Below are 19,058 nucleotides of genomic sequence, written 5' to 3'. Positions count from 1 at the left end.
AGCTGACTACACAGCTGGGTGGCCTCATGAAATAAAGCTCTATGATTATGACCTATAAAATCACTCTAAGCTCCATACTCAGTCAGATTCAAGGTGTTCAAGGGATCACAGAATGGAGCAGCCTCTTCACTGCTGAGTCTCAGCTAAGTGCTAGACTTAAAAGGAAGCATGGGATGGGAAAGGGTCTGCCCTCTCATCCTTCTGGGAGACTTACTCTAAATCACTTGTAGCTGACCTGCTTAACAGTGAGAGTTTGACGTCACTGAGAGCTTCCTGTGTCAACTGTACTCTATCCTGATGTATAACATACTGCAAAGAATTAGGATCCAATAAAAGAAATAATGCAACAGCCACTAAACCTAATGAAGCACGCTAGGATCTCACAGAACTAAAGTTATCATTACAAGTAAATTTTAACAGAGTACACAGGCAGGTAAAAGAAGAAAGCATAAGACAACTGGATGAACATATAAACTATTTTTAAAGTTTTTTTAAATAAATTCTTCGTATTTGCCTCTTTTTCTTTCAGATAATTAGGGATTGTAATGCAGAAGATAAATCTGGTAAACTCACCTTTCTAGCTATTTGGATTTTAAAAATGAATTAATTTGGAAGAAAATGCTCATTGTAAGCCTTCATTGTGCTAGGCGACAGGATAAAGACAAAGATAAGCAGAAAAGAGGACCTTTGAGGACTTAAACTATTTCTTTTATTTCAATATTGTAGTGTCCTTAGCAACCTTGACTGCAGTGAAATGTGTGGCTGCACAAGCATCTGCCTTTTTATAACTCTAAATGAGCTGCCAAAATGAATTATTTCCAAACCAGTAGATGTTATATAGTGTAAGAAAGCAATTTTTAAAATCAGAATCTGAAACTAAATTTGAGTAAAAAAAATTACTGGAAGGAATAATTTCAGCCTGCTCTTTCTGCACTAATAAAAAGAAAAACTTTAACAACTCTCTAATGATAGATACTACTAAGGACTTTACTTAGAAATTAGAAGAATTTTCATATATACTAGGCCAGGGTTCTTCAACTTCAGCAGTACTGACATTTAGACCAGAACATTTTTTGTTGTGAGGAGCTGGCCTGTGTATGCATCGCAGGATGTTCAGCAGCTTCTCTGGCTCTACCCACTCTGCCCAGCTATTACAATAAAAAATGTCTTCAGCCAAATGTCCCTTGGGGGATAAAACCCTCTAGTTGAGAACCACTGCACTAGATCCACAGCAAGATTATTTCAACATCAGATTTTGCATCCCCCAGCTGCTTCACAAGAGCTATCTCTTGTCCATTTTGATTTGTCTATTCCTCTGTCTTCTGATCCATCTGGCAGACAAGTCATGTTGCTAAGTATGTGATATCAAAGATAGCTCTTAGGCATCATCCCCACAAGCAGCATGACCACAGGGTGAGTGTCTCAAAGTGAGAAAAGGGGAATGTTAGCAGAAAGCCTGCATTGTAATCACAGGCACCATCATAAATTACAGTCACATAGAAAACAATGCCCAAAGACAGGGCTGGACAAAGAGCTTTGTTCCTAAACTGAAGATCTACATGAAATCTTCCTTGTTAGGAAAACCTTGCAGGCTCGTCCTTGATTCACAGTTAAAAGTGCTATCATATGACAACAGCATATAACATAAGCCTCCCAGCATGTAGAGGCAGTGGGAAATATACAGGAAAACTAGTACCTTGCCAAGAAGATATAATGTCAAACACTGATGTTTACCATTTCCTCTAAAACTGATTTATCCAATAAACATACGCTGAAAACTACTTGTCACTCAGTTCAGTTCAGTCATTCAGGCCTGTACGACTCTTTGCAACCCCAAGGACTGCAGCACGCCAGGCTTCCTTGTCTATCACCAACTCCCGGAGCCTACTCAAACTCATGTCCATCATGTTGGTGATGCCATCCAACCATCTCATCCTCTGTCGTCCCCTTCTCCTCCCGCCTTCAAACTTCCCAGCATCAGGGTCTTTCCCAATGAGTCGGTTCTTCATATCAGGTGGCCAAAGTACTGGATTTTCAGCTTCACCATTAGTCCTTCCAATGACTACGCAGGACTGATTTCCTTTAGGATGGACTGGTTGGATCTCCTTGCAGTCCAGGGGACTCTCAAGAGTCTTCTCCAACACCACAGTTTAAAAGCATCAATTCTTCAGTGCTCAGCTTTCTGTACAGTCCAAGTCTCACATCCATACATGACTACTGGAAAAACCATAGCTTTGACTAGACGGACCTTTGTTGGTCAAGTAATGTCTCTGCTTTTTGATAAGCTGTCTAGGTGGGTCACAGCTTTTCTTCCAAGGAGCAAGCATCTTTTAATTTCATGGCTGCAGTCACCATCTGCAGTGATTTGGGAGCCCCCCAAAATAAAGTCTCTCACTGTTTCCATTGTTTCCCCATCTATTTCCCATGAAGTGATGGGACCAGATACCATGATCTTCGTTTTCTGAATGTTGAGCTTTAAGCCAACTTTTTCACTCTCCTCTATCACTTTCATCAAGAGGCTCTGTAGTTCTTTGCTTTCTGCCATAAGGGTGGTGTCATCTGCATATCTGAGGTTATTGATATTTTTCCCGGCAATCCTGATTTCAGTTTGTGGCTTCATTCAGCCTGGCATTTCGCATGATGTACTCCGCATGTAAGTTAAAAAAGCAGGGTGACAATATACAGGCTTGACTTGACATACTCCTTTCCCGATTTAGAACCAGTCTGTTGTTCCATGTCCAGTTCTAACTGTTGCTTCTTGATCTGCATACAGATTTCTCAGGAGGTAGGTCAGCTGGTCTGGTATTCCCATCTCTTTCAGAATTTTCCAGTTTGTTGTGATCCACACAGTCAAAGGCTTTACCAGTCAAAGCAGAAGTAAATGTTTTTCTGGAACTCTTGCTTTTTCGATGATCCAATGGATGTTGGCCCCTGGAGAAGGCAATGGCAACCCACTCCAGTACTCTTGCCTGGAAAATCCCATGGACTGAGAATCCTGGTAGGCCATGGGGTCACAAAGAGTCGGACATGACTGAGCAACTTCACTCACTTTACAATGGATGTTGCCAATTTGAAATCCAACTTGCACATGTGGAAGTTCATGGTTCACGTACTTGTCACTAGTCTATTATCTAGTAGGCAACCAAAAGCATATTACTTAACATATCAGCAAAGATGAAATGTTTTTCATTAATAAAAAGAGCAAAAATTTACTAGAGCTTCAGGCTATTTAAAAAATTTCCATAAAGGGACATTGAAATAAGCATTCAAAGGAATAAATCACGTAACTCTTCTCTCGCAGTCTACCAATATATACTTACCATCTAAAACTTCTTCAGAAAACCCTGTTTTCTCAAAATCACTGGCATTTTGATTGTACAAACCAAGCAGAAGATAATTTGCCAGCTCTCTGCAGCCTTCATTGTACCTGCTATCGATTCCTGCAAGACAAAGAAGGCTCTGATCAGTTGTATTGTACTATGGGAGAAAATGAGTCCCAATAGTTTGTCCCTGCTCAGCAAAACTATGATGGTTAAGTTAAAGGTAGCATCTCAGACCAGTTTTGTGCCAGAAACCAAACTAAACAACTCTCTGTGAAAGAAGTGGCCTCAGCATCAAGTATTCTTACATGGATTCAATATGTGTATACCTGAGATGGTGAAACGGCACAGAAGTTATTAATTTAATCAAAAAAATTTTTGAGGATAGAAGTTACCAGAAAATACAGTCCACACCCTGTCAGAAGTGGTTAAAGATTTTGTAATACTTCCAGTTGGAATAGGACTAGGCATCAGAAAAAGTATTTTTTTCTCAAAAAGACCTTTATCAAAACACATGAAATCAAATAGAGGAGAATTAAGGTGATTTGAGAAGAACTCAAAGAAGTGAAAAGAAGACAAGTGAATGAAACTACAGACATCCATCTTCTCACAAATGTTTATCAGGCCCAAGGCCGTGCACCGTGCTGGATGCTGAAGCATGCAAGCATGCCTACATATGGTCCTTGTGAAGCTTACGTCTAATGGGGCTGGGTCAGAGACTAATGAAAAGGAAATTAAAATACCGCCTTCGTATCTGCCTTTCAATGCCACAGGCACATATACTATTTGGTTCCTGTATATGCGTGAAAGCCCAGAGCTATGGCTCTGAGCAAGAGGGACATGTCAAGGGCAGGGAGCAGTCTATATAAGATTGAAGGGAAGGGACTGGGGCAGAAGGAGCTCAAACAATGTAAATACAGCTGGAGCTTGGGAAACAGGACTGCCAATGGTTTTTCAGAGCAGTGAAAAGTGAAAAGTAATGGGCATTCAGGCCAGTAGGGCTGAGAGGACTTCTATGGGAAGACTACTTTCTCAGCTAGATCAAAGCAGCACAGCCCTCTTCTATCCCAATCAACACTTCAGTGAAGAAAGGGATAAAAAAAAAAAAAATCAAAAGAAGGAATGACTTGGCCTACATAACACCTGAAGTTCAAAGTGCTAGAGTTAAAAATAACCAGTGGGGAACTTCCCCGGTGGTCCAGTGGTTAAGAATCCACCGTCTAATGCAGGGGATGTGGGTTCAATTCCTTGTTGGGGAACTAAGATCCCACGTGCCAAGGGGCAACTAAACCTGCGTGCCACAACTACTGAACCTGAGTGCTTCAACTAGAGCTTTGTCAGCTGGGAGGGTCTAAAAGCAATGACATCCCTGTAGCAAAGAGCATACACAGTGCCTAGATCTTGGTTTCTGATACAATTCTCCAATAATAGAAATCAGGGCTCCTTAAGAGCAATGGCTGTTTTGAGGACTGAAGCAGGTAATAGACAAAATAAGACTGGAGAATCTTATACTGTCAGAAAATACAGAAGTGCTAAACAGACTAAAACTTCGATGAGGATATATCAAAGGGAGGGACATAGGAGTCAACCAAAAAAGCTCAAAATGGTCAAGCTGATACAATTTGAAGTAGTAGTGGAATATCGTCTAAAGTATAAATGAAATAATACTAGATTTTAACTCAAAGTATAAAATAAATATTCATGAATCAATACTGATACAAACAAATGACTGAAATAAATGAGGGAGAAAAGACAGATATCCCATGCATAAGAATTTCAAATAACTTATGTAGATACTACCCTCCTCAAGGCAACGGGGCATAAACCCTACTCCTTAGTGTGTAAGCTGCATAGTGACTTCTTCCCAGAGGACAGTATGGACAGAGGGGTGGGAAAAAAAATTTATAGTACAGAATCTCACAAACACTATCTCAGACAAGTGATCAAAGTCAATATTCACTGAAAAGTCTTGTTGTTAATATGTACTCTTGCTATCATGTGAAGAAAATGGCATGTTACTTCACTGGTCTTCCACTCCAAAGTCCACAAGTTCAGTCTAATTATGAGAAAAACAAAAGAAAAATCCTAATAGAGGGATTTTTCTAGTACTAGTACTTCATTAGTACTCTTCAAAACTGTCATTAAGGTCATCAAAAACAAGGCAAGTCTGAGAAACTGTTATGGTCAAAAGAAGCCCAACAAGACAACTAAATTTCACATGGGATCCTGGAACAGAAAAAGGACATTAGGTAAAAACTAAGGAAATGTGAAGCAAGTGTGGACTTCAGATAATAATAATATATTAATACTCATTAATTGGGCTTCTCTGGGCTCAGTTGGTAAAGAATCTACCTGCAATGCAGGAGACCTGGGTTTGATCCCTGGGTTGGGAAGATCTCCTGGAGGAGGGCATGACAACCCACTCCAGTATTCTTACCTGGAGAATCCCACAGACAGAGGAGCCTGGCTGTGCCCCTATGCACAGAGTCGGACATGACTGAAGTGACAGAGCATGGACACACCACAGGGGAAACTGGATGAAGGGCACATGGGAATGCTGTACTATCTTTGCAATTTTTCTGTAAATCTAAAAATTGTAAAAAAAAAATCTAAAATTGGGCTAAAAAATTATTTTTTTAAAATGGAACTCTCAAGAACTGCTGGTAAAAATATAATACATTAGAACCACTCTGCATGTAAATGCTTACAGTAGTTTTATTTGTAGCTCCTAACTGGTATGTACATACAATAAAATAATAATTACCAATAAAAAGAGACATATTCTTGATAGATGCTACTGTATGGATGAATCTCAAAATAATTATCCTAAGTGGAAGAAGTCAGACAAAAAAATATATACTGTATGATTCGATTTATAGAAAACTCTGGGAAATGCAAACTAATGTATAATGACAGGAAGCATATTAGTAATTGCCTAAGAGTGGAGAAGAGACAGAATGGAGACCCTACAAAAGGACACAAGGAAACCTAGAGATAATGGCTATGTACATTATCTTGACTGTAGTGGTACTGTCACATGTATACACACATATGTCACCCCTTAACGGAAGTAAAGTTCAATGCTGTAAAGAAATATACTGCATAGGAACCTGGAATGTTAGGTCTATGAATCAAGATAAATTAAACGTGGTCAAGCAAGATGGCAAGAATGAACATGAATCACTGAACTAAAATGGATGGGAATGGATGACCACTGTATCTATTACTGTGGGAAAGAATCTCTTAGAAGAAATGGAGTAGCCCTTATAGTCAATTAAAGAGTCCAAAATACAGTACTTAGGTGCCATCTCAAAAATAAAAGAATAATCTAAGTTCGTTTTCAAGGCAGGGCATTAAACATCACAGCAATCCATGCCTATGTCCCAACTACTAAAGCCAAAGAAGCTGAAGCAGAACGGTTCTCTGAGATCCATAAGACCTTATACAAACTAACCCCCAAAATAAGATATACCTTTCATCACAGGATTGGAACGCAAAAGGAAGAAATCAAGAGATACCTGGAGTAACAGGCAAGCTTGGCCTTGGGATACAAAATGAAGCAGGGCAAAGGCTAACAGTTTTGTCAAGAGAACATATCATAGCAAACACCCTCTGCCAATGACACAGGAGACAACTATACACATGGAGAACACCAGATGGTCAACACTGAAATCAGACTGATTATATTCTTTGCAGCTGAAGATGGATAAGCCCTAAACAGTCAGCAAAAATAAGACCCGGACCTGACTGTGGCTCAGATCATGAACCCTTTATTGAAAAGTTCAGCTTAAACTGAAGGAAAGTAGGGAAAATCACTAGATCATTCAGGTAAGACCTAAATCAAATCCCTTATGATCATGCAGTGGAGGTGATGAAATAGACTCAAGGGAATCTATTCCTTATATATTATATTATATATTATGTAATCTATTCCTTATATATTACATTATTATAGAATCTGACAGACACAGTACCTTAAGAACTATAAACGAGGTTTGTAACACTGTACGGGGGGCAATAACCAAAACCATCCCAAAGGAAAGGAAATGCAAGAAGGCAAAGTGGTCATCTGAGGAGGCTTTACAAACAGCAGAGAAAAAGAAGAGAAGCGAAAGGCAAGGGAGAAAGGGAAAGATACACCCAAATGAATACAGAGTTCAAAAACTAGCAAGGAGAGATAAGAAAGCCCTCTTGAGTGAAAAATGCAAAGAAATTGAGGAAATCTAGAAAGGGAAAGATTAGAGATCTCTTCAAGAAAACGAGATATCAAGGTAACATTTCATGCGAGGATGAGCATGGTAAGAGACAGAAACACTAAAAACCTAACAGAAGCAGATGAAATTAAGAAGAGGTGGCAAGAACACAAAGAAGAACTACACAAAAAAGATCATAATAACCTGGGTTATCATGATGGTGTGGTCAGTCGCCTAGGGACAGACATTCTGAAATGTGAAGTCAAGTGGGCCTTCAGTTCCGTTCAGTCAGTCAGTCGTGTCCTACTCTGCAACCCCATGGACTGCAGCATGCCAGGTTTTCCTGTCTGTCACCAACTCCCAGAGCTTACTCAAACTCATGTCCATTGAGTCAGTGATGCCATTCAACCATCTCATCCTCTGTCGTCCCCTTGTCCTTCTGTCTTCAATCTTCCCCAGTATCAGGGTCTTTTCCAATGAGTCAGTTCTTCGCATCAAGCGGCCAAAGTATTGGGAGTTTCAGCTTCAGCATTGGTTCTTTCAATGAATATTCAGGACTGATTTCCTTTAGGATGGACTGGTTGGATCTCCTTGCAGTCCAAGGGACTCTTAAGAGTCTTCTCCAACACCACAGTTCAAAAGCATCAACTCTTTGGTGCTCAACTTTCTGTGTAGTCCAACTCTCACATCCATACATGACTATTAGAAAAACCACAGGTTTGACTAGACGGACCATTTTGGGTAAAGTAATGTCTCTGCTTTTTAGCATGGCTGGTCATAGCTTTTCTTCCAAGGAGCAAGCGTCTTTGTCTGTGTATGTGTAATAAAGTTTTATTAAAGTATAAAAGAGAAAGCTTCTGACATAGACATCAGAAGGGGCCAGAAAGAGTGCCCCCCTGCTAGTCTTTAGCTGGATGTTACAGAGCTACCAGTGGGCTGCTAATTAGAGAAAGGGAATGTCTCAAAACTCAGAGCCTGGCACCAAGCCCCTTACCTACAACATGCATTTTGAGATAACATTGGCACACGGTGAGTCATCCCAGGCCATAAAACTATTGCCATGAATCTTGAAGAAAGGCAGGTTTCCAAGTAAATATATAGTTTCATTAACATAGATTAGGAGAACAATGTATGAGTAAAACGTAGTGGTTTGTTCTGGGTCTTAAGCAGAACCAACTTGAAGAAAGTCTAGGGTAAATACATAGCTCATTAACATAGCTTAAGAAAAACATTTCCATAAGAAAAACACAACGGTTAGCTCAAGGTTTGAGAAAAGTTACGTTCAGGTAGAACCAGGTGTCATCTTGGCAACACAGACTTTTAAGAGAAAACTCTTTTTAAATTTGTGTAGAGAAGGGAAAAAATCTGACAGTTTGTTTCCTCTTGCCGCTTAAGAGAGACAAAAAACGTCTGACACTTGCAGCCGATTTCCTCAGTTTGGAGACCCCTAGCCTTCCTGCCTGTTACCCTCTCATTCCCCCCTTTTCTTTTAGGAGAATTATGTTTCCTAGGGAAAGGGGGCATTGTTCTCGTCCAGTATTGCTTCCAAGCTGATAAGGAGTGTTGTGCCTAAATTGACGAGGCAACATATGCTCCTATCCCTCATACAGATGGTCTCTGATTCAGGGGCCCCAAGTAATAGTTGGAGGGAGGACCTAAATCAAATCTCTTATGATTGCACAGAGGAAGTGACAAATAAATTCAAGGGATTAGATCTGTCAGACAGAGTGCCTGAAGAACTATGGACGGAGGTTCGTGACATTGTACAGGAGGCAGGGATCAAGACCATCCCCAAGTGGGCCTTGGGAAACATTACTACAAACAAAGCTAGTAGAGTTGATGGAATTCCAGCTGAGTTATAGCAAATCCTAAATGATGATGCTGTTAAAGTGGTGCACTCAATATGCCAACAAATTTGGAAAACTTAGCCATGGCCACATGACGGGAAAAGGCTAGTTTTCATTCCAATGCCAAAGAAGGGCAATGCCAAAGAATGTTCAAACTACCATACAATTGCACTCATTTCACATGCTATCAAGGTATTGCTCAAAATCCCTCAAGCCTGGCATCAGCAGTATGTGAACAGAGAACTTTCAGATGTACACGCTGAATTCAGAAGAAGCAGAATCAGAGATCAAATTGCCAACATTTGTTGGATCATAGAGAAAGCAAGGGAACTCCAGAAAAACATCTACTTCTGCTTCATTAAGTATGCTAAAGCCTTTGACTGTGTAGATCACAACAAACTGTGGAAAATTCTTCAAGAGATAGGAATACCAGACCACCTTACCTGTCTCCTGAGAAATCTGTATACAGCTCAAGAAGCAACAGTTAGAACTGATTGTGGAACAATGGACTGGTTCAAAATTGGGAAAGGAGTACGAAAAGGCTGTATATTGTCACTTGGCTTATTTAATCTATATGTGGAGTACATCATATGAAATGCCAGACTGGATGAATCACAAGCTAGAATCAAGATTGATTCATACAGGGCAGCAAAGGAGACACAGATGTAAAGAACCAACTTCTGGATTCAGTGGGAGAAGAAGAGGATGGGATGATTTGAGAGGATAGCACTGAAACATGTACATTACTGTATGCAGAATGGATGATCAGCACAAGTTCCATGCATGAAGCAGGGCAACCAGGGCTGGTGCTCTGTGACAACCTGGAGGGGTGGGGTAGGGAGGAAGGTAGTGGGGAGGGGGTAGGGAGGAAGATGGTGGCAGGGGGTTCAGGATGGGGAGACATATGTATGTCTATGGCCAATTCATGCTGATGTATGGCAAAAGTCACCACAATATTGTAAAGTAATTATCCTCCAATTAAAATAAATAATAAAAAAGATTGCTGGGAGAAATATCAACAACCTCAGATATACAGATGATACCACTCTAACGGCAGAAAGCAAAGAGGAGCCTCTTGATGAGGGTGAAAGGGGAGAGTGAAAAAGCTGACTTCAAACTCAGCATTTAAAAAAACTCAGATCATGGTATCCAGTCCCATCACTTCATGGCAAACAGAAGGGGGAAAAGTGGAAACTGACGAATTTTATTTTCTTGGGGTCCAGAATCACTGTGGACAGCGATTCTAGCTATGAAATTAAAAGATGCTTGCTCCTTGGACGAAAAGCTATGGCAAATCTAGACAGTGTATTAAAAAGCAGAGACATCACTTTGTCAACAAAGGTCTGTAGAGTCAAAGCTACATTGTTCCAGTAGTCATGTAGGGATGTGAGAGTTGAACCATAAAGAAAGCTGGCACCAAAGAATTGATGCTTTTGGATTGTGGTCCTGCAGAAGACTCTTGAGAGTCCCCTGGACTGCAAGAAGATCAAGCCAGTCACTTCTAAAGGAAATCAACCATGAATATTTATTAGAAGGACTAATGCTGAAGTTGAAGCTCCAGTACTTGGGCCACCTGATGCAAAGAGCCAACTTATTGGAAAAAACCCTAATGCTAGGAAAGACTGAGGGCAGGAGACGAGGGTGACAGAGGATGAGACGGCTGAATAGCATCACACTGACTCAATGGACATGAATTTGAGCAAACTCTGGGAGATAGCGAAGGACAGGGAAGCCTGGCCAGCTGCAGTTCCTGGGGTCACAAAGAGTCAGAAACGACTTAGTGACTAAACAGCAACATACATATGTCAAAACTTATCACATTGTACACTTTAAATATATCAGTTTACTATACATGAATTAATACCACCATAAAACTGTTTTTTTACAAAGGTTAGCAGAAAATCAGTGAAAACATTTCCTATATCATAAGAACTAAATGGCAAATGCCAAAGTGGAGGGAGTTAAATTAGAGTTGCTAGGAAGGATACTGCAAGGGTTAGAAGGCTAAATTAAACCAACCAACTGACCACGAGATGCTATGATAACTCTAATTACCCCCAAAAGTAGAATTCACTAAACTCCTGAAGTTGTTTAAAAACATACAAGTGCCTCATTGACTTCTGGCTTCACGTTCACATACAGCTCTTTGTCCTAGAGGTTTACTAACTTTTTACCTTAAACTTCACACACCCACCTTCAAACATCAATTTCTGCAATATTTGTGTTTTCATTTTACATATATATATATATGTATCTGGTCTCATGGTATTCTTTAGGTTGACTCTTTTCTCAATCCTTTAGTATTTTACATTCAAGTTGCCCACATGATCAATTTTATGCTGTCTACTTTTACTAGGTCGAGCCTTAACTAACAGAAATAATAGCATAAGTACAGTAACAAATAGGTGGTTTTATTCAAAAGTAAATTCACAGCAGAGAGAGCCCCCACCCCCTTTATTGGCTGCAGCTGGAAAGAGAATCCAGTGATTGTTGTTTCACTCCAAGTGAGTGATGGAGTCAAAATTCAAACCCAAAACCTGCTTGGCTCCAGAGTGCATATTTCAAACTCCAGTGTGTACTCTGTACACTGACTCTCATAAGTTTAAATGAAAGTGCTAGTAAGTGAAAAAATAAAATTATGCATAGACTATCTGAAGGGCAAAAAAGAAAGTGGTTCACTTCTGGTGGGAAGGAAATTAGAAGGCTGACAAACAACCTGACCTAAGCAAGTTTTATGACTCAATACTGTGAATGTAAATGAAAATGAGATAAAGGAGATTGATCTGACATAGAAAAATCTCCAAGATACATTTATCAAGTGAAAATTTTTTCAGTTAGGTTAGGAACAATGTACATGTTCCCTTTTGTGTTAAAAAAATACAGTTGATGTTATCTCTTGGGGAGTGGAACTGGTACCTGGGATGATTAGAAAACTTCATTACTGTGTACTGTCTTAATTTCTCTTTCATAATAAAAGAAAGTGATAAAGAATAAACGTCCAATTCTGTCACCTTATGGTCCTAGGCAAGTCTGCTTCATCTCCCAGAGTCTCAGTTCCCTCCCCTTACAAGGATCACTGTGAAGAGAAATAACATATACAAAGTGCCTGCTCTGTGGTACAGGCTCCCTATTTCACTGATGTCAGTGGACTTCATTAAAACAGCAACAGATTTCAGGGGAACAAGGGCTGGGAGAAGAATACTAACTCACAGCTTGTCTCACAGTGATGACACTATTATTAATATCTTCCTGTGAACAGAAGCAAGTTTTCCCAGCCCTGAGTCCCAGCTTGTTAAAAACACTGACCTAGGATGCAGAGGATCCCGTCGGGTTGAGACTTGCTGCTCTGGGTCAAGATGCTCTGAACCTGGCGGAGTCGACTGCAGCTGCAATAAGAAAAGAAATCAGCTCCCTGAGTGCCAGCACGTGAAGGCATGAGGAAGAAAATAAGCAAGTGATGGAAACTGGTCCCTGTCTGCCTTTGATGTCAGAATCATAAAAAGAAATTATGTATTCTTTTTTCTAATATTTTTTGGAAGAGATTATGCAGAATTGGTCTGAAGACTAAGTCTGAACTGCTGATTATGAACTGTATGGTCAGTGGCTCTCTCATTCAACAAAGGATGGAACCAAAGGCCCTCTCATAAGCAATGCTAGACAGGACTAGAAACCAATAGCTGCCCAGAAGAACCTCCAATGTCTTAATTTTGAAGATTATCAAAGAAGAGTTTCTACACTAATTTGTCCTAACTGTGGACCTTACTGATCTGTCAAAAACAAAAACCAAGCAGATAAAAATCAAACTAAGGATGAGTGTCATCACAACTACCCCCATAAGTGTGTCAGTATATGGTACTTCTTGCTGTATCATTCTGCCAACTATGCCAATTGTCTTGCTGTTCACACTGTTCACTGAACCCAGGGTAGCCAAGGGGTGAGTGGGCAAGCTGGAAAAAGGAGCTGTGGGAACTGCTGCTGCTGCTGCTGCTAAGTTGTTTCAGTTGTGTCCAACTCTGTGCGACCCCATAGACGGCAGCCCACCAGGCTCCCCCGTCCCTAGGATTCTCCAGGCAAGAACATTGGAGTGGGTTGCCATTTTCTTCTCCAATGCATGAAAGTGAAAAGGGAAAGTGAAGTTGCTCAGCCATATCTGACTCTTCGCGACCCCGTGGACTGCAGCCTACCAGGCTCCTCCGTCCATAGGATTTTCCAGGCAAGAGTACTAGAGTGGGGTGCCATCGCCTTCTCTGCAGACATGTTTAATTCTCTCTGGCTGGCATAGCAGCTGTAGGGCAGCCATGCTGCATTCTCTCTTGGTTGACCCAGTGGACACAACCATAACACAGCCTCAAGGGCTTTTCAAGTGGAAATTATACAGGTTTACAAAACAAAAATGACCCGTGACCAAGTGGGTACGTTGTGATGCACGTGCACAGTGCTGTAAGTCATCTCAGCTGTTACATAACCATATATTTACAAAAGGTGGGGGTGAGACAGCGGTGATGACCACCGCCATCTTGGCTAATTCACTCTTTCTCTACAGAACTGCTCCATTTCTGTGCAAATCTCTGATTCCACTGATGTTACATACTCTTCCTTCCAAACAAAGCATAAGGAGAGGTACTTCCAAACACTGATATCACTTCTAAGGACCCCATGCTTTCCGTATCAATCCCTTCTCCCTCTCAGATTCTGAGAGTGGTTCACTTTCCTGCTTGAGACTGATCCTTCCACAGGGTCTGTCCACATCACCTTCTGGTCCAAGATCTGTCTCCGCTATTCATCCCTTAAGGCTCTTTTATTAATTTGCCCCCCTACAGTCAACATATTCCCAATCCTTGTTGTTGTTCGGTCACCCAGGTGTGTCTGACTCTTTGCAACCCATGGACGCAGCACACCAGGCCTCCCTATCCCTCACCATCTTCTGGAGTTTGCCCAAGTTCATGTTCACTGCTTCAGTGATGCCATCCAGCCATCTCATCCTCTGACGCCCTGTTCTCCTTCTGCCCTCAATCTTTTCCAGCATCAGGGACTTTTCCAATGAGTCAGCTGTTCTCACCAGGTGACTAAAATACTGGAGCTTCAGCATCAGTCCTTCAAGTGAGTATTCAGGGTTGATTTCCCTTAAGATTGACTGGTTTGATCTCCTTGCTGTCCAAGGGACTCTCAGGAGTCTTCTCCAGCACCACAGTTCGAAGGCATCAATTCCTTGGTGCTCTCCCTTCTTTACGATCCAGCTCTCACAACCGTACATGACCACTGGGAAGACCATAACCTTGACTATATAGACCTTTGTCAGAAGAGTAATGTCTCTGCTTTTCAACACACTGTCTAGGTTTGTCATAGCTTTCCTGCCAAGAAGCAATCGTCTTCTGATTTCATGGTTGTAGTCACCATCCACAATGATTTTAGAGCCCAAGAAGAAATCTGTCACTACTACCATCTTTTCCCTTTCTATTTGTCATGAAGTAATGGGGCTGGATACCATAATCTTAGTTTTTTTAATATTTAGTTTTAAGCTGGCTCTTTCACTATCCTCCTTCACTCCATCAAGAGGCTCTTTAGTTCCTCTTTGCTACCTAGAAGCCCTACCACATCATCATTATCTAAGAGTCTCCATAAACCTACTACAATAACTGTTCCATCCAAACAGTCAGACTTCATCCTCACTCCTCTGTTCGGGTACACTTGTCCTATACTCACCCAAGCAATAGTATTTCCAGCTAAATAACACCATTTCCGTGTCTTGAATTCCCTTTTCCCTCTGTTCTTTCTGATGTTCCCACACACCAAGTCCATGACTTAGTGGTCCTTATCACCATCTTCCTTCAAGACGTTCACCATCTTCTACGTAATACCAAACCCAGAGAAAGATAGCACCAAAAATATAGAAACATACAAATAAATATCTGTCATGAATACAGATATAGAAATCCTCAATAAAATATTAGTAAATATATGTCAACAACATATAAAAAGAATTACACACTGTGGCCAAGAGGGATGAAAGTCTGGAAATCAATCAATATAATCCCTAATCTAACAGGCTAAAGAAGGAAAAAAAAAATCATATGACCACATAATTGATGCAGAAAAATCTGAAAAAATTCAACACCAATTCATAATAAAAAAAAAACTTAGAAAACTACAAATAGATGAGTTTCCTCAAATTGATAAAATCAGTTTTAGTTTTGATACCAAAAAAAAACCCCTCCAAAGCAAATTCTGGAATATACTCAATGGTTAAAAAAAAAAAAAAACAAGGAACAAGAAAAAGATGTATGTTCTCATTAACCTATTCAACATAATACTGGAAGTTCAAGCCAATGCAATAAGGCAAAAAAAGGAAATAAAAGGTATACAGATAGAAAAGGAAGATATCAAATTATTTGCAGAGATGACACATGACCTATATAGGGAATCTCACAGAATCTACAAAAAAATCTTAGAATAAGTGAGTTCAACAAAGTCATAATATCAACATATAAAAATCAACTGTATACATGAACACACGGACCAAAATTAAAAATACAGTATCATTTAAATATAAACCTAACAAAACATGAACAGGACTTACATGCTAAAAAATACAAAACACTGATAAAGGAAACTGAATAAGATCTAAGTAAGTGGAGACACATAATATATTTATGGACTGGAAAACTCAACATAATATATATGTCAATTCTTCTCAAATTGATTTATAAGTTTAACACAATTCCTATTAAAATCCTAGCAAGATTTTTTACAGACAAAGACAAGATCCCTCTAAAACTTATAGGGAAAAGCAAAGGAACATTCAAAGATAGCGAAAACTTTTTAGAAAATGAATAAAGTGGGAGGAATCACTATGTCTGATGTCAAGATATATTATATAGCTAAAGTAATCAAGACTGTGGTTTTGGCTAAAAGACAGATACATAGATCAATGGAATGGAACAGGAACAACAGAAATAGACCCACAAATAAGCCAAGTAATATTTAAGAAAGCATGAAAAGCAACCCAAGAGAGGAAAAATAGTCTCTTCAATAAATGGCATTGGAACAACTGGATATCCATAGACAAAAACATGAACCTTAACCTAAACCTTATAATTGGCACAAAAATTAACTCAAAAGAGATCACGGATTTAAAAATTTATATATAAAATCTTTAAAAGAAAAGAGAAGAAAACATTCAAGACATAGGATTTAATGAAATTCTTAGACTTAATACCAAAAGTATGATCCATTAAAAATTGATCCATTAGACTTCACCAAAATTTTAAACTTCTGCTTTGTGACTCTATTGAGAGAAAGAAAAGGCAAGCTACAAAATGGGAGAAAATATTTGCAAATCACTTATCTGAAAAAACAGAATACAAAAGAAACTCTCAAAACTCAGCAGCAAAAAAACACTCCAATTAGAAAATAGGTCAAGGTATAAAGAAAATTTTCTCAAAGTGGATAGAGAAATGTCACATAAACACATGAAAACAGATTCAACATCATTATCCATCATTGTTGTTGTTGTTCAGTTGCTAAGTCATGTCCGACCATTTGCAACCCCATGGACTACAGCACGTCAGGCTTCCCTGTCCTTCACTATCTCCCAGAGTTTGCTCAATTCATGTCCATTGAGCTGATGATGCTATCTAACCATCTCATCCACTGCTGCCCCCTTCTTTTTCCTTCAGTCTTTCCCAGGATCAGGGTCTTTTCTAATGAGTTGGCTCTTTGCATCAGGTGGCCAAAATATTGGAGCTTTAGCTTTGGCATCAGTCCTTATGAATATTCATAGTTGATTCCCTTTAGGATTGACTGGTTTGATCTCCTTGCAGTCCAAGAGACTCTTAAGGGTCTTCTCCAGCACCACAATTCAAAAACATCAGTTCCTTGGCACTCAGCCTTCTTTATGCTCCAACTCTTACAACCCTACATGACTACTGGAAAAACCACAGCTTTGACTATATGGACTTTTGTTGACAATGTGATGTTTCTGCTTTTTAATATGCCATCTAGGTTTATCATAACTTTCCTTCCAAGCAGCAAGCATCTTTTAATTTCATGCCTGCAGTTACTGTCAGAAGTGATCTTTGGAGCCCAAGAAAATAAAATGTCATTGCCTCCACTTTTTCTCTTTCTATTTGCCATGAAGTCTATGGCCATATCACCCTGAACGCACCTGATCTCACCTATTTGCCATGAAGTGATGGGACCTGATGCCATGATTTTAGTTTTTTTAAAAAATGTTGCGTTTCAAGCCAGCCTTTTCACTCTCCTCTTTCACCCCCATCAAGAGGTTCTTTAGTTCCTCTTCGCTTTCTGCCATTAGAATTGTATCATCTGCATATTTGAGGTTGTTGATATTTGTCCCAGCAATCTTGATTCCAGCTTGTCATTCATCCAGTCCAACATTTCACATGATGCGCTCTGCACAGAAGTTAAATATACAGGGTGACAATACACAGCCTTGTCATACTCCTTTCCCAAATTAGAACCAGTCAGCTGTTCCATGTTAGGTTCCGATTGTTGCTTCTTGACCCGCAAACAGGTTTCTCAGGAGACAGGTAAGGTGGTCTGGTGTTCTTATTTCTTGAAGAATGTTCCACAGTTTGTTGTGATCCACACAGTCAAAGGCTTTAGCATACTCAATGAAGCAGAAGTAGATGTTTTTCTGTAATTCCCTTGCTTCCTCTATGGTCCAGTGAATGTTGGCAATTTGATTTCATAGATTAGAGAGATGCAAATTAAAACCACAATGAGACACTACTATACATCTACTACTAAAATAACAAATAGTGATGATATCAAATGCTGGTGATGATTCAGAGAAACTGAATCACTTGTAGATTTCTGAAGTAAATTAAAGAAGACATCAATAACAGAAATACATTCATATTCCCACACTGGAACTTAATATAATATATAATATTATATATTTATTGGGGTATAATTGACTTACAATGTTGTGTTAGTTTCAAATGTACAGCAAAGTGAATTTGTTACAGAAATACATATATCCACTCTTTTTTAGACTCTTTTCCCATATAGGCCATCACAGAGTATTGAGTAGAGTTCCTTGTGCTATACAGTAAGTAGGTCCTTATTAGTTATCTATTTTATATATAGTAGTGCATATGTGTTAATTCCAATCTTTCAATTTATCCCTCCCCTCTAAGGAACTTTTTTTGAAGAAATAGAAAAATCCATCTAAAATTCACATGAAATCCCAAGGGACCCAGGATAGACAAAACAGTATCGAAAAAGAAGGATAAGCTAGAAGACATACTTCCTAACTTTAAAAGCTATTACAAAGCTACAATAACCGTTTAACAGTTTGTACTGGCATAAAGACAGACATATAGAACAATGGGATAGAATAGGGAGTGCAGTAATAAACCGTTTTTGTGACTGGCTTATTTCACTTACTAATAATATAAAGTGCTCATGGTCAAATGATTTTTGAGAAATGTACCAAGATTGAGAAAGGAGAGTTTTTTCAACAAATGATTTTGAGAAAACTTTATAGGGTAATTACTGATTTAAAAAAAAAAAAAGAATTTGAACTCTGACTTTACACCATACACAAAATCTAACTCAGAATAAAGACCTAAATGTAAAACTAAAACTATACAAAATTTTTTAGAAGAAAACATACAGGAAAAGCCTCATAACACTGGATTTGGCAATGAATTCTTGTTATGACACCATAAACA

At 39.4% G+C, this 19,058-nt stretch overlaps 1 protein-coding gene across 13 annotated transcripts in view; it reads right to left on the bottom strand.

The window, feature by feature from the left end:
• The window catches only part of DNAAF9 (dynein axonemal assembly factor 9), a 180,779-nt gene that overhangs the window by 135,246 nt on the left and 26,475 nt on the right, over positions 1-19,058 (bottom strand). For 12 of the 13 annotated variants that reach the window (XR_006055630.2, XM_060397618.1, XM_060397614.1 and 9 more), the window contains 2 exons: positions 12,667-12,746; positions 3,321-3,440 (listed from right to left, as the gene is read on the bottom strand). Coding sequence is in view for 10 of the 13 variants with exons in the window: in XM_060397618.1 (XP_060253601.1) it covers positions 3,321-3,440; positions 12,667-12,746 (200 nt within the window). In the remaining 3 variants the exon portion in view is untranslated. The remainder of the gene's footprint in view (positions 1-3,320; positions 3,441-12,666; positions 12,747-19,058) is intronic. The other variant, XM_060397621.1, reaches the window with a different exon arrangement.

Source organism: Ovis aries, chromosome 13 (genome assembly GCF_016772045.2).
Source record: "Ovis aries strain OAR_USU_Benz2616 breed Rambouillet chromosome 13, ARS-UI_Ramb_v3.0, whole genome shotgun sequence".
NCBI classification, from domain to species: Eukaryota; Metazoa; Chordata; class Mammalia; order Artiodactyla; family Bovidae; genus Ovis; species Ovis aries.
This window is presented reverse-complemented; position numbering and strand designations above follow the sequence as displayed.